General features: G+C 37.0%; 1 protein-coding gene across 1 annotated transcript in view; it reads left to right on the forward strand.

Moving 5' to 3' along the window:
* Positions 1-16888, forward strand: part of LOC139726858 (guanine nucleotide exchange factor DBS-like) — a 198950-nt gene that overhangs the window by 91332 nt on the left and 90730 nt on the right. The window contains exons 5-6 of the mRNA XM_071637853.1: positions 8513-8603; positions 9274-9282. Of these exons, the coding sequence (XP_071493954.1) occupies positions 8513-8603; positions 9274-9282 (100 nt within the window). The remainder of the gene's footprint in view (positions 1-8512; positions 8604-9273; positions 9283-16888) is intronic.

The raw sequence follows: 16888 nt of genomic DNA on the forward strand, positions 1-16888 counted from the left end.
GTGAGGAAATGAGCCCCACTGGGTGACGCACTGAAGATGATTTGTACACGAATGCTCACATTGTTCGCCGAGTAGGGCTCTTCCTGCTCACGAATTAGTCAATTAATGGGTCACGGAGACTCTTTTCGGGTTTGTCTCCGGATATGTTTGAGCGTTTCAATCGGCAGCAGGGAACTCTGGGATTTGTCCATCAGAGCCATGCTAACAAGGAGGTCACAACAGCAATTTCCTTCTCTCCTGATCCAAGCATTGATGATAATTTCTCCTCTAGTGAGAAAAGAATCGTAGCTACACAATCTGAGGCCAAATGTAACCCTTCAAGCCTCATATGGGTTCTAACTCCTAACTCGTCATCTCTTCACGTAGGTCCTACAGTCACCCCTCACTCTGAATTAGCACTCCCATTCCTATTTAGTGCCATTTTCATTCAGTTATGTTGTTGAGGCCAAAGGGATTCCATTTTGTGTGTTTGTTAGTTTTCTGAGTGTTTAAGAAGGGGGGGGGGGGTTGCATAGCATGTGCAGTATTATAGGAGCTCTCACGGCCTCTCTGAAAAACAGCCTCACCTGGCTGATCGAGGGCATTGTATCCCGTGATTAAATAAAATAAAACAAACAAACAAACAAACAAACAAACAAGTAGAACCCCTATAAAAAAGTTGAGAGCTTCATTGGCAAAAAATGTCTGTTGAAAATACATGAAATGATGAAACTGTCTTGATCTGCTGGGGAAATTACAGAGATAGGGGAGTGAGATTAAAAAGGAACCAATAACAGCAAGCCTTGAAAGCTGCATTTGAGGTCTTTAAGATGAGTAATGGGAGCCTAGGAGATGCCATGTGGGTTGTATGTTCCAATGAGGAAGAAGTCCTTAGCAATGTTGTAACAGTCTGGAGAACTCGGCTTCATTTCCTCCCCCTTCAATTGTCTGCCTGGCAAACACTCTTTGAGATATCCCGGCCTTGTGAGGGCAGTATTTATTCGCTTGGGAATAGAGGGACATTGTTTGTGGGAGAGAAGATTGTGTTTGTGTCAAGTGAAATGGCATTGAATGGGAGGCCTAATGAAGAAAGATTTACCAGCTAGCTATGTATAGAACCTTCTTCCATTCAGCAGTAATCCCAAGAACCCTTAGACTAAATTTCTTCATTCTGACAGTCCCAGGTTATAGATGGAGATTTTTTGCCTATGTGGGCATAAAAGTCCCACCAAATAGGGCAATCAGCATTGCTATCAAAATCCCAAGAAATCCTGCAATTATTTTGAAATTATCATGACGATTTCGGAAATGGTGGGATAATTTGCACAGAGGCTGGTGTGGGAATGCTGAAGCAAGAAATCTCGAGATTTTTTGTTTCATCCGTTCAAAAAACATCACAACAGCGTTCAAACACAAGAGTATGAGTTACCATTTCAGTTAATTTTGGGTATGGGCACTATAGTTGACAAAATATCGCCATCAGCAATTAGAGGGATATTTCTGTTCACCTGAATGGGCGCAAAATATCATGGTATTTGGATGACAATGGTTACCCCCACCTCCACCCCCATGTTGTCTACACAGTGTTTAAATGTGAGTAACGATTCTATGAATTTCCCAGTTTGCCCTGAGTCAACCCACAAAAGAGATGGTTATAAATTTCCAGAATTTTTGGTATACAGTACAGAATTGGAAATGTTCTTGTTACCTAAGTTTTGACTTGTGTCTATATCTGTAGAAATCATGAAATAAATGTGTCTAAACCATGTGAGTGGAAGTAAATGTCAAAGTACACGTAGATAGTAGCTAGATAGTAGATAGTAGATATGCAGGATTTAACATGTTCGTTAGCAAAGTTGTGTCTTGTCATGTGCTATGCAAATTTTTCTTGTATTGATATACTGCAATATATTTTGTGATGTTTGCATTTTCACAAATTTTGTGAGTCAACATGCGCTGTATGCGCATATATTCACCAAATCACAATAATATTGCCTCCAGTACCACAATAGTATATCGTCTTCAAGGGTGGAAATCACTTATTTTTATTCCAAAAAGGGATAATTCATATCTTTTTTTTTCATTGCAGTGGTTCTTGATCACAAGCTCAACCACTCCCCAAATTGTCTTACAAGACAAGTCCTAATTTATGAAATATGTGGCATAGATCACATTTTCTTGTTTATATGTATATACATCATTTCATCCACATATTTTTTTGAGCCTTCTTCATTTTCACGTTGTCATTCTTTGTCATTCCATAGTTATTTCCAAGGACTGAGATGTGAAAGGTATCAGTTTTTAAAAGCATGAGTTTGTGAGTTTGGTGGATGAATGATGTTCTTTTTGATCAATGTGATAAACTCAGTATATCTTTATGAAGCATGACAACTGTGGTTTAATTCACTTCCTTTTTTGCAGTGTTTTTCTTCCACATAATCAGCACGAAATATAGTTGTCAAGAAATCTGGGATGTACACTGTATGAAAGACAACAAATACATGCTAATTTTTATCAAGAAAAGTTTGACATTTTGAGAAAACTGACTGAAGAAAACAAACAGTGTCATTGATATAAAAAGTATGAAGAAGTTGAAGTTTGTGATGAAGTCTTTTTCTTTCTTTCTTTTTTTTGAGACCAAGTATGCAAACATCTTCTTTTTTTTTTAATGTGCCTGGTACCAGTGATGGTAATCTGTCTTTGAAGTGATCATTTTTTTAATAGTTGTGTGTGTGTGCTCTCCAGAACTGGCACTGTTAATGGAACTTTTGAAGTTTGCTTTGTGAAGTGTTTATATGCAGCATGTGCTGTATTTACTACTATTTTAAGTGATTTTAAGTAACTTTTGTTATATGTTATTGCAGTTCTGTAACTTATTCCAGTTTGTGATGCCATTGTGTAAAAATTATATGTTGTATTTGTTTGTCTATCCGTATGTTTGATGTCTCATACCATGTTAAATGTTGAATGGAGTGTATTGTGCAGCTCTGTCAAGTTTTGGTCTTTGTACAGTAAATGTTGCAGCCTCTGTGTGTCTAAAATAGAAGGAAGGAGGAAGTTTTGAAAGGTCTATCCATGCATCTGACACATGCACGCTTTGATTAACGTTGTGTAGATACTGATAATATGAGTAGAAGATAAAATGTGATCATTTTGACCCATACTAACTTGATACATGTAAACAGTGATACTGATTCTTTGGTGCACACACAAAAAAGACATACTGTTCAGTGACTTTGAAACTGAATTATCTCTGCCAAATCTTATATGTATCCATATCATACCCCTTTGATAAGACCTGCAATACTCTAAAAGACCAAAGAGGAGGAGTGTGTTCAGGGAAATACATCTCTCCCTAGCAACCGTCTCCAGGGCATCATCATCCTCATCTCTCCCCTCTGTCTCTCTTTCTTTTCCATTCAATCTTTTACTGGTATATCAATTTAACGATGTACAGAAATAAATATATCAGCTTCTTCAAAACAGCATTTAACCAGGCAAGAGATGAGTTCTTCAAGTAGTTTTACAGTGTTTGCTAAAAGTGGAATCGTGATGTTACGTCGTTCTGCCTTTAAAGCAGGAATATGGACTCATAGGACAGTGACCAGAGAGGAATGTTAATTGTTATTAGGTGATGGCATCCCATCCCCCTCCATCCCCCTCCATCTATGCCAAAGATGCCATCTGGAGGAACTGCTTAGTCTACAGATTCAGACCTTTGTTGATGTACAATTGTTCAAGTGTGCTTTATACTGAATGTGGAAATCATTATTTGTTTCTGTGTTTGTAGTTCCAATCAATGGCAATTTGTCGAAAAGGGACATTGACAGTTTATCAGATTACATCATCATAGACAAGCTGTTATATAATATTATGTACAGACATTATCTCCAGGCAAGCCCTGTTACTTTTTACAACTTTGATTTCAATCCATGTCCTTTAAATATTTTAAAGTCTTTGAGAGCTGTTCAGCAGAGAGTTTCAAAGAGGTAACTGGATATTAAAACATACCATTACCATAGATGTGATGGAGGTAATTGACCCTTTGACTCGTCATGCTTCATCTGTATTCATTCCATTGTTGGAAAGGTATAAATGCCAGATGCTTGTCTATGAGCTATCATTTCATCCATTGTTTGCTTTAACTCTGTGGTTTAAAGGTCTCTGCCTGATTGCTCATAGCCTACACCCAAGCCTGTTACAGTTATGCATTTCTGAGATATGAGCTTGGTATAATAAACAACAAGTTTATTTTTCTTATCCAACTTAGCTTGGAGACCTACAGACCCAAATTGATATGCTTTTAAATATAAAGGTAATCGCAGTATTGCATGGGAGAAAGAGATATCCAAAGATACAGACTTGCATCATGGAGTGGTCATAAGATACAATACTGTTTCTTCCTGAATAGTGCTGAAAACTAAGACTAGCAGAATGGATGTGTTTCAGTCATCGCCTGTCCATATCATGCATGTTGATGAACCCGTCATGCATATGAAGTAAGATCATCAGTCAATGCTACCAGAGCTAAGTTTAATTTCCAAGTTCAAGCAACTTTTTGGGATCTAATGTGTCATTAATCATAGTCATAAGTCATAAATGCATCAAATTGTTGAGAATACGATCCGCATTGTTCTGCAGTGAGTAGGGGCCACAACTGTCAGGGCCCTGCTTTATGAAGAGTTAGAATTGATTATATAGTTGATTTCAACTGTAAGTCTATGGCAGCCTGTGTGGTAAGGAAATCTAAAATCAATTTTATCTTTTGATAAAAACGGGGCCCAGATCTGGTATGTGTTAAAAAGTATTACGTATCATTTACAAGTACTTCCCATTGTCACCAAATTAGATTTTTTTTACCCCAGAAACATAATATTAAAATCTAGCTCAAACTACAGATAAATGACTGTACCTTCAGTTCATCTATATACATTTAAAGAAAAATTAACCCACTATTGTTTGTCAGCACCCCCCAAAAAAACAAAACAAAAGCAAAAACAAAAACAAAAACAAAAACAAAACAAAGCAAAACTACAGTTTCTCGACAAGGCCATGCATCCTTCACTTGAACACTTTCATGTCAAAAAAGAATGCTCCTCCTTCCAGGCTCAATTGTCTAACAAAAAATGAAAATTGAAAATATATTTCAATGTTGGATATTTGCCTTTTCCTTGTAATTATACTCCCTGCGTATTGACATTGACTAAAGCTAAAACTATCAATCAAAATCATATGGCTTTGAAAAAATTTAGATGCCCAAGAGCTGTCAAGAAAATTGCTGATGTTAAATATTTCAAGAAATGGTTGATATGATGCCATGAATCCATCTGTAGCCATTTAAGAGTTGACAAACATATGCAATGTATTATTTTTTTTCTGTAGTTTTGTTATAAATGTAGAAAATGACCTCTGATATCTGAATGGAATAAGAAAGATTGGTAGGCACACATATCTTAAATTGACACTTACAAAGAAACAGTTGTTTTGTTTTTGTTGTTGTTTAAATGTATGCCTGTTAATGAAATTTGTATTTTTTATATTGTAAACTGACTGTTTTGGGTGCACCAGGTGGGTTGGGGAGGATGGCCTGAGGGCCCAAGTCATTCAGTTGGCTCTTTCCAGACCCGGGCTGCCCAACCTGGTGCACCCTTACCACTCCAGTGTATGTTCTGATTTCGAAATATGTACTATGCTATTTGTGAATGAAAGCCAAATAAGAAAAATAAAAATAAAAATAAATAATAAAACACCATCCACCGAGTGGCTGACCAAGAGATTATAACAGAGACATGTTAAGCCTATTTTAGCAGAGCAGGTAGCAAAATATAGATCTGTTGTCACTGTTCCATGCAAAGCATCAAGGAGGCATTAATGTCCCCTGTGCCCAATAGGGCACTACTGTAATTATATTCATACTTAAGTAGTGGATGTATTATGCCAAGCGAGGGCTCACTTTCAAGGCATGCATCAGACTGTAAAATGGGATTGTTGGTGCCACGAGAGTGCAGAGTCTCACCTAAGGTTTGGTAGTAATTACAAGTATCAATGATTAAAGGCCTTCATACTCTCTGATGGTATGTGCATTAGCACAGTTATGTCTTTTTTTGTGATAAAACTTGGAAGGGGGAAAATGGAGGAGAAAAACAAAACAACTGAAACCCAGCAATGGAATAGCAGTGCAGAGTCTGCCTCCAAATTGGAGCACTGTATTTAATGCCATCCTCCTACATCAGATGCAAAGAAGAATATTCTCTTTTGCTTTTTTGTTTTTAAAAAGAGACACTGTCTCACACGCTGTTGATTCAGCTTCAATAAAATTGTAATTTGTGCAGGGAAAACAAATATTGTTAGACCTCTCTTTCTCCTCTCCTTTCTCCCTTCATGTCCCATAAATTTGGGGTACCACCAATACACAGATGACTTGTGGCCAACCTTCTTTCAGATGCATTGTGGGATAGTTTGGTCACAAAGTTGAATTTAGTGCGGGCTGCATCTTGCTTGTCAGATTAGCAGATGAACAGCATTTGAATATGTGAATGAGATGAGTCAGGGAAGGGATTCTGTGTGGGATAGGGTGCACCGAACAACCAACCTAGGTCACATCTTTCATCCAGGGGTATTTTTAAAGATTTTGTCCTGTGCGTTGCAGAATGTTGTTAAATGCGCTTCCTTGCACATGGCAGAATGTTGTTAACCCTGTGCGCACTCCCACAGCCCAGCAATAATTGACAATAAAAGACAATCTGCTATGCGCACAACAATTTCTTTGTTTATCATCATGTGACCAGCTTATTACAGCACTGCAGTGAAGACCTGTGACTTCAAATGGCCACAGATCGTCAAAATCGGAAGCCTGTAAACTCTATTCCCCCAATTCAAACTGAGGAAGAGAGTAGTACAGAACAAAATGCATGCATTGATTGTATGGCATTGTATGTGGATCAGGCATGATATTCTGTAGATTTAAATCCGATTTCAGATTTTTTTTCTCAAGTCTATACACATTTTGCTTTTTCCATATATCAAAATCACCTGAAAATTTTGATTTTTGATTTTATTCTACAAACCTCAATATCATCCTTGGTGGATGAAGACACAAGCTAGACAACAGGAAGCAACAATGCTACCGAGCTATCCCACAGTGCATCTGTGACAGGGCTCTATAATGGTGCATTCCATAGTCCCGGTACCCCAAACTCCTCTCATTCCTTCTGCCCGCCCTCTTTTCTCCCTCTCAAGTTTGTCTACTCATATAAACCCTTTCCTCCTCCTCTCCACCCTTCTTCCTTCTCTTTCCCCTCTCTCTCCCATCCCTCCCCCTCTCCCCATCTCTCCTCCCCTTTCTCCCCCTCCTACTCTACTTTGAGTCCCTGTATCAGTGTTTAAAGGTGCATTTCTCTTTCCATATTCCTGTTAAAGTGATGATGAGGTTCAATGGTTATCAATAGATTTACTGAATTCACCCACAAGAGGGAGCCCTTTCACCATTCATGCATTTAAAGCAGTGACATTAGTTAATTCACATTGCCTCCCTCTGTGACGATATCATCCATCAAAGGTGTGGCGATTTAATCATCCTCAGTAATGGTTATGCTACACGTCAGTGCTCAATGATGATTTGCTTGTTATAGTCTGTGTAGCATGTTGTCTGTGTCTGGTGGACACTGTGTGTACAGTTTGCTGTGTTTCTCTTTTTGTGTTTTTATTACCTTTTTTGCTGCAACATTGATATACATTTCTTTCTGAGAGTGTGTGTAGCATTGATTTGCTCTTTAAGCATGAATCTTAAGCAGATTTCTCTTATATTCACAGCAATTAGTCTTGAGATCTGATATTATTGCACACTTGATTATTCAATGATGTGATAATGCCGACAATAAGCTACAATTATGATAAATCTTCATAATTTCTGTCTCGCACAATTTTGTCACTTACATTAACATGCACTGATTTTCTTGAGGCAAATCCATCATTACTTGCCTTATAAAATGAAGTGCTTTGTGCATTTCACCATGATTGTTTGTTTTTTTTTCTAATCATTCTCTCTGTGAATAGCAGAAAACCTTATCTTCTGTGTGCTTAATATGCTGCATATAAGGATATTGTACAGGATTGCAAAATGACTCTTATTCCTTGTTTAAACTAAATTTTACCTTTTGTAAAAAATCTACCCAATGTCAAATTTTGCTACCTTCTTATGTCCTAATATTATATATTATTATATCTATTGACATTTCAATCATTTTCTTGACTGCGATTAACATTTGATATGTGGTGTAGTGTGAGTAAGTGTGCCTTTACTTAATTGCATGATGTGCCTGGTACAATATTCCATTGTCTGGCTATGCAGTATATTTTCATTGAATTGCACCACATGACTGTGAGTTGTATTATTTTACTACTTTGTTTGGTTGTGTCTGTATCCAAGACTAGCCATGATATTTGTTTTGGGCATGTCATACCATGTCATATAGGATTCAATATGATGTCTCATATAACAGATTTTTCCCTCTGAAATATTTTCTTTCCATAGCCGGCTTGAATTTGACAGGGGGTTTGTGATAGTGGTCAACCGATCGTCCAGTACATGGGGAGATGTGAAGAACACCTTAATCAGAATAGCGGTATGTATTTAGTGCTGAGCCAGAATGTATGCCCTCTGTTATCATAATGTCAAGTAAATCATGTTATAAGTTTGTGCATGTCTCAGTCACATTTGAAATATTCTGTGTAAATGCCATGCAGTTTTAGCCTTTTAGGTCTTAGAAGATTGCCTGTAATTATTATCCTCAAAATTATGAACTTCTGTATTCTGTGGATATAAAATGCCTTTCTTCCTTACATCTTAACTGTATTATTGCATTACTTTAAAGAAAATGAGTTTGACAAATGTTTTATAAATCAGTTTGATATAGAGTTTGCTTATCTTTTATTGTGCAACCCAGATTTACAAATTGTGTGATTGTGTTCAGTCTTTGGTTACTACTGCGTTTTTGTCACCTACATTTAGAAGCCGTAGCATGATGTTGCCTTGTTTAATTCCCCTAAGAAGATTTCTTTTAAAAGATAAGCAATGACTTGAGAAGTTGTACTGTTTCGTCAAAGTGATTGATGTTACATGTCTTGGTATCAAAGTTCATTTCTGTGTTAAACTGTGATGCACATTTGATTTTGCAAGATTTGTTATGCTACCCCGCATGCTATTGCTTTTGGCTTGTCTTGTGCGATGAAATTTCCCCCCTCTTTTTTTCTCTGTATCGCTGGCATATCTTCCCCGATTCTATCAACATGAAGGACTACTATGTAAGCGCTTTGAAATATTATTTTCTTTTTTCATTGCCATATCCAATAATCACTATTTATCCTTCATACAGTTTCATATATAATTTATTTATACTTGTGAAATGAACATAAATCCATGTATTATCACTGTGTGGGAATAAGGTGTGAATTCTCAAGTCTGTTGCGTGTTTTTTGTGCAGTGCCTGATTTCTGGATAACAACTAACCTCATACATTTCACTTTAATTTGTGATTCATGCATTCACATAATGCTTCAAATCTTTTAAATTATTATATCACTCCATTTGTAGAGGACACTCTGGCTTCATACTATAAATTTACCATTTTGATAATTGATGCACAGGTGGAGAAGTAAATTATGCACGTGACAAGTTGACTTGCCCTCCTCTATCTTAAGATATGATCACAAAATACCCTATTACATGCATTTCATGGGCTTGTTAAATACCACCAGTCAGATTGGATAAACAAGACTGTGATTATGGATTGTTTGTCTGTGTTTGTGGAACTTGTCATGAGTGGGATAGTCCCACCATGTTTTACTTGTTGAGAATATGTCTTTGTAGACAAATAAACAATTCAGGACAGTAAAATGATGATATTTGATGATACTGAGCAACCAACAATATGAGACATATATCTAAATTAGTGGAATTTAGGGAAGCGGTACATTATCAACTTGAGTCTGCATTGCATGCCCATTGGTAATCGTGTAAAAATTACTAAATTTGCTACCAAAAATATATGTATACATCCATACAAACATGCATACATACGGACGGACAGTACACAAGATAATCTAAATTCTGCAAGTAGATGAATATTCTGACGGCATATCTTTGTTGCCACCAGAATCTTGAGAGTAGTATTATACACTCAAGGATTATAAACACCAAGAAATATGGATGATTTAAAGAAATGTGAGATGTACAAGATTTATGTGTTTGTGATATAAATATACTTCTTTTGGAGTATAGGTTAGACTAGCTAATTTTGTCAGTCTAAATTGGGTAGAAGTCAAAGATAGAAAGATGCATGGCATTGTAATCAACTGTAGATATGAAGTTAGGGGTGCATTCCTCACAGTGTGGTCATCAATCTATACAGACAGACAAACTGAGAGTGAGCCCTCTTGTGGTGTAATGTTGCCATGAATGCTTTCAGGGTTCAGGTTATTCATTGCTATGTATATAATGCTATGAAGCAAGATGCCTTGATATTTATGTGAAAGTGAGTAAAGATGAGATTACAAGGAGGGATGTGTTTATTTTACTTGGGTTTTTTTTTCCATAGATCTTTCATAAGTAGACAAATTCACATGATTTTCTTTTTTCAAGGCAATGCTTTAGTTTGCTCCACATGTTGTACCTGTATTATTTTGTTCTGGCACTAATGATATGACTTAATGCTTCAAAAGATCAGGGAGTCACTGAATGTGATCACATGAGCTGAGGCCTCCCCCCATATAACCATATAACCCCCCCCCCCCCCACCACCACCACCACCACCAGCACCAGCACCACCACCACCAGCACCTCCAAAAATGGGGGGGGGGAGCAGAAAAGAAAGTATCATGACTTAACATTTGATGTGAACATTTTTTTTTTTAATAATAGCATATGGCTTATCTTATCAGGCATGGTGAATGAAGACATTCAGTTGAACTGATGGGTAGAGTACATTTAATAAGTGTTGCTGAGAAGAAAAAAGAGAGCCCTCTATTGGCAGCATAGGGATGATAAATGGGAGTGAGTGAATAGTTAGCTGCAGGGAATGATGTGTCGGGATGAGTCACTGGGGTGCTCTGTGGGGAGGAGAAAATTATGGGAGGATTTACTTCTCTCCCCTTCTCTCTCTCGCTCTCTCTCTCACTCTCTCTGTCTTTTTCTGTCTCCTTTCTTTTCTCTCCCTCTGTCCTTATGTGTGTGTGTTTGTCTGTTTGTTTATGAGTATGTTTTCATGTGTGTATGAAAGTATATTATTGATTATGAGAATATGAACTTTTTTTTTCTCTCACTACACCATCTATCCCTCTTGTCTTTCTAACTTGTTGACTCAATCTTTATCTGTCTATCTTCCTATATCCCTCCATTCTGTTTTCTATTATTTTCTATATCTCATCTTTTACTCTCTCCCATCTCTCTGGGTTTTTTAATGTCTATATTCCCATGTCTCAATGTTTTGTTTTATTGATCTGTACATCTCTCCCTCTCTCTCCTCTTGTTCTCTCTCTGTCTCTCCTTCTGTATATCCTCTCATGTCCTTTTGTTCTGTTTCTTCTGTCCATATCTCTCATTCTCTCCTGCTCCTGTTTCTTCTGTTTTCTCTCTTTTTCTGTTAATCCATGTACGTGTATGTCCCTCTTTTATGCTCTGACTCTGTCTCTTCTGTTCTTTCATTTTTCGTTCTGTCCATCTTCTCTCTCTCCCTTTCCTTTTCTTTCCATCTTTATTTGTATCTTCCTCAATTTTGCCTTGATATTGTCTTTCCTTCTATCTATCCTCTGCTCTTCATGTATTTTTATTCTGTTCATCTCTCTCTCTCTCTTTATTTTTTCTTTCTCCATCTTTTTTGTATGTCCCTCTGTTTTGCTCTGATTCTTTCTTTCTATGTATCCTCTTGTTCTTTTTAAATCTTGTTTTATTATATCCATCTCTCTCCCTTTCATTTTCCTCTCTCATCTTCCTTTGTTTATTCCTCTGTTTTTCCCTGACTCTTGTCTCTCTCCCCTTTCTCTCCTCTTCTGTCTCTCTTTGTGTCTGTTTCTCCTGCTCCGTGGGGGTGTAACCCCAGTCAGGCAGTTGGGCAGCGGAAATTGGAAGTTAAGTGCTTTCAAATCGGCAGCGCTGCCTGATCCTTGTTTTGGCCTAGTCTGCTCGCAAGCCTCTATTTTTAAAGGGGCTGGATCGTGCACGGAGGAAGCGTTGTTGTGGGGTGCAAACTGGCAAGCGAATGATGTGAGAGGGCGATGAATGATTCACTGAGGAAATTGTGCTCTGCCCTCGTAGAACGAGGTCTTCTCTAAGCGAGATGCCGTTTGCACACAGTACATTTGGTGTCCTAAACCAACAAATACAAACCCCTTTTTCTTAGGTTTACTTTTCGAAGAGTTGTGATATATCTGAATCAGATTAACCCAGACTAGCTTGATACTTTCAGAACATGAAATCAGAAAGATATTAGATTTATATATTCAGTACCAGTTGCAAAATAGTGTGCATTGATTAAGTGCCAAATTCACTTTTGACAAGCATAACATTAGGAAAGAGGACATGTTTTATATTTATACTACCTACTGTCACAAATCTAAAGGATAAATGCATCCATACACGTGTACATGCGAGGAGTCTATAATAAATATCAAATGAGAACTTGTATTTTTGTAAAAGTGAGTTCGTGTAGTGTGTGCAGCGTAATTCATGATTTAATCCATTGAAGACGAGTCCTGAGAATACTCGAGCTGGTGTCTATGGGAAATGTGTGTTATAGCAAAATCAGTCCATCCTCAATGGGTTAATTGTGGTATCTGCAGCTGCCCAGACATAGCATGATGCAATTTTGATAGTATTGAATAAAGCTAGAGTGATATGTTTCAGTTAGACTGATATTTCTCTTTCCCTTTTACCTCTTGTGAGTAAAAAGCCTCTCTTTCTCTGAGTCTGCTCCAGTATTGCTGTTATTAGCATGTGATCAGAGAGTCATCGAGAAATTTTGGCAGCCATTTTGATGATTGATTGATTCATCGTGATGCATGTGATGTGTATGTGTTTGTGTCAGGGAGAGGGAGAGGTGAGACGAGGCATATCTTTAGTTTAACCCATAGCTTACTGGAACCAGGTGTGTAGTGCATTACATCATGAGGAAATCATTATATCTAAGGAGTAGTGGGTTAATCTTTACCTCCCCTAGCCCTGATCTCAAATACCCTGTTTTTATTTCTCAGTAATCTTCAGTAATCAGTGATTTTATTAATATATCATTTACTTTGAATATAATTATACAACAAAATAACATTACAGCATAACATTCATCTAGTAATGTTTACAATGAAATGCAATCAATTAAGTCCTTGAAACACAGCATGCACATAAAATCTTGACAATATAATTAATGAATTGATATCATTAAAAAAGGAGAAAAACAAACATGCACACACAATCACACATACATGTATGCTTATACACACATGCACCCAAATAAAACACGTACCAATATGACTTCATTCTTGAAGATATCACTCAGGTGATATATGGGCTTTCATACTTGCCATAATACTACTGTGCTTGCCTTTTAAATCTATCTTTTTCCGTCACAACATGATGAAACAATCACCTTGAGGTATATTTGCCTTGATGTCTTGCTCAACCATGCTTGGTAAAAAGAGTTTTTGATTGGTATTGTACACTTTCTTTATATTTTACAGTTTTTGATGTGATATTATACACTTCTAAAGTTTATACATTTTTTTTTTTGAATGAAGAGTATAGCATCGAGAATATTCTATTTGCAATTTAGATTATCTTAAACCCCTTGAGCTCTGAATCTAGGCTACTCAAATCTTTTATTGATATTCAGGGAAAGCTAAAGGTTCTCTCTAGTCAAGGACCAGGATATGATTACGTACAAAGTCAAGTCAAGAAGTTAATACCCTTTTCTTCTCAATGGATTATTTGTACTTTTGACTCTTTGAGCCCCAGCTTTAAAGTTGAACAGGTGGATTGACAAAAAAAAAAGGGGGGAGGTAGAGGAGGGGGTAGAGGAGGGTGTAGGACTGAAGGGATAGCATATACAGTGAAGTGACTCAAGGAGACATTGAAAAGGAATTACTGCATTGATCCTGTGACCTTATTTTTTTGTCTTAAGGAGTCTTAGAACATTGACCAAGTTTCAGGTTAAAGTTATTCAGTTTTTGAATAATTTTCATGAGGCAATCATGAATCTGCGGTGTTTATTCATCAAAACTGAGTGCCTTATTGTCTGCAAATTAATTTGTGATTTGCACACAATGAAGATGTGCTGCTGACTGTATCAAAAGAGCAAAGATGGTAAGAATTGTTAGTGCTACCAAAGTCCAAATGGAATCTAGTATGATTTATAATGTGATCATTATTGTCCATGTGATCAAATTGATGGATGCTGGGCAGTGAATTCACGTTGACGCTTCAATATTTGTATTTGAGCCCTTGTTTTACCTGCACAGATATTACTTCCTGAAGATGTACTAACAGTGATAATGCATAAAAAAATTCACTACATATCTTTACCTGAATGTAAGTTAGATCATGTGTGGCCTTGAATACTTTGCATATCTCAGAACATTGATGTGTCAAGTAAGGAGAAGAAAAAGTCTCTATTTTCTAATTTTACAGTAGATTAAATATATGAAAGAATTTTCATTTTAAAGGATCTTCATTCAGAGTCAAAATTTAGAAATGCCATCCTTTTATGTCAATGATAATGTAATTATATGATAAATCGGTTCCACAAGCTGTTCAGAACTTACATTTTAATTGTAAACTCAGTGGAAACTGAAAACACTTTAATGATAGCCCATACGGTTCGATAACATTTTCTCCTGCCACAGTTGCTCCCATGAAATATCTGCGCACTAAACTAAACATAAATTCTAACCACAAACATAACACTAACCCTAATCCTAATCCTCACATCAAACTTAACCTAAAACATTATTACAATGCTAATCCTAACCCTAAGTCCTTGGAGAAAATAAGACCGGAGCAATTGTCACAGGAGCAATTGTCAGAGGAGCAAATGTTGTGTCACCAAACCATACCCAGGAATGGCCAGCTGCGTCATTGCAACTGAATCCAAATTTAAACCTTGTACAATTATCCTCTGGGGAGGAGGACTGGACTGTTCTTTTACCTACACTCATACAAACTAGACTGCCAGGTTTCATTTTGGCAGGACTTTGAGGAAATTGGGTAATTTGTGTATGGATGGACACTAGTTGCCTAGCCAGTCAGGCATCTGCTGGAGTCCTTAGGGATGGTAAGGGTGCCAACCATGTCGGCTAGATGGGAGGGGAATATCTGTGAAATCATCAAAATTCTAATACTGAACAGGGCTAATGTTGCTATCGGTTTTGATGTATTTGCAGGGCTCAACAGTAACTTTTTTTCTCTGGGCCACTAAAATCATTAAATTTGATATGGTGGTGTCGCAAAAGAGAAATGTGGTGGTACTATTATCAAAGGAAATGTAGCAATGTATTTTGAATGTTAGTTGCCCAATCAGGCCACCAAAAGATATGCCTTTTGAAAGTTTTGTGGTCCAAAATCAATTTTTTCTGGTCCCATGCCACCGGGCCACCATCAATGTCGAGCCCTGATCTGTTTGTTTGTTTGTTTGTTTTGTTTGCTTGTTTTGTTTGTTTGTTTGTTTGTGTGTATGTGTGTCAGTGTGTCACCTGGCAGCTTGCATGTGTGTTTGCTGTAACTGACTCTCCACCACATTGGAAAGGGGAATAATGATTCTCTCTTTATTTCATTAATTGACGATGAAAGAAAGCCATTGTCAATTCTTTCTTTTCTTACTTGATTTCTATCACGTGTGATTCTCATGACCCGTAATTCACAGAGGAAGTCGAGTTCAAGGGTTTGAGTCATTGATTTCTGGCCAAGGCATTGATCATTATCATACCCACTTTGTCCATCAGGGATAAAAGTGACATCATCCGAGACTGAATAAACTAACATCAGATAGGCATTGCCATGGTGACGCACATATGAGTCTGCTGTTGATGGTTTTATAAGGAAGTGCATATTTTTAGACCCACTCAAGGCTGCCCTGAAATTTTCCAGGATTCAGAATATTTAGTCGTGTGATTTGATGGAGGTAGGAAGGCCAAGTTTGAGACCTGAACATTAAACTAAACTCCTGAGGAACTGTTAGTGGCATCATCAGTGGCCATTTTATTAGAACCTTTGTTCTTGCTGAAACTGTTTTGTTTTAGGGAGAGGGGAGATGAGGACAATTGCTGAAAAGAACAATATAAAATCTTTGTAGGGGAAAGAAAGTCAGGTTGTGGAAATAATGTAGTTAAAGTCAAAGGACTGGCAATAATGTCAAACAGTGATTTGTTATGAGGTTCGTGATAAATGAAGTATTGCCTAAAGTATTTCCTAAGCATTGATACAACCGCAAAGCTTAACAAAACTGGTGTGGTCAGATAATAGAGCCCTACATGTGCCACAATTATTTGTTTGTATAAGTGAGCACTTCAAGGAACCTAGAGAGTAATTTGATCAGATTATACATGAAAGGATTAATGACAATAGAAGAATCAGTGATTAGTTTTTAGGTTCAGTAAAGGTCACAGATCAAAGATCATGAAATTGAGTCTCTTTTTTTTCAGAGCTACACTGGTGACGTGAATCATAATATTTATTCATATATATTTATTCATCAATCATATTTTGTTTCTTTTTTTGTATCTTAACTTTTTTAGTTCTGTATCAATGTGCTTAGAAATGCCCTTTAGCAAGTTTTATAAAGATAGTTATGTACTATCATCATTATAAATTGATTAGACTGAAAAGTATACATGCAGTGTATTCATATAATCCTGTTACCCTATTCTGGCT

Source organism: Diadema antillarum, unplaced genomic scaffold (genome assembly GCF_040938485.1).
Source record: "Diadema antillarum isolate AM-2024a unplaced genomic scaffold, OU_Dant_1.0 seq00000102_RagTag, whole genome shotgun sequence".
NCBI lineage: Eukaryota > Metazoa > Echinodermata > Echinoidea > Diadematoida > Diadematidae > Diadema > Diadema antillarum.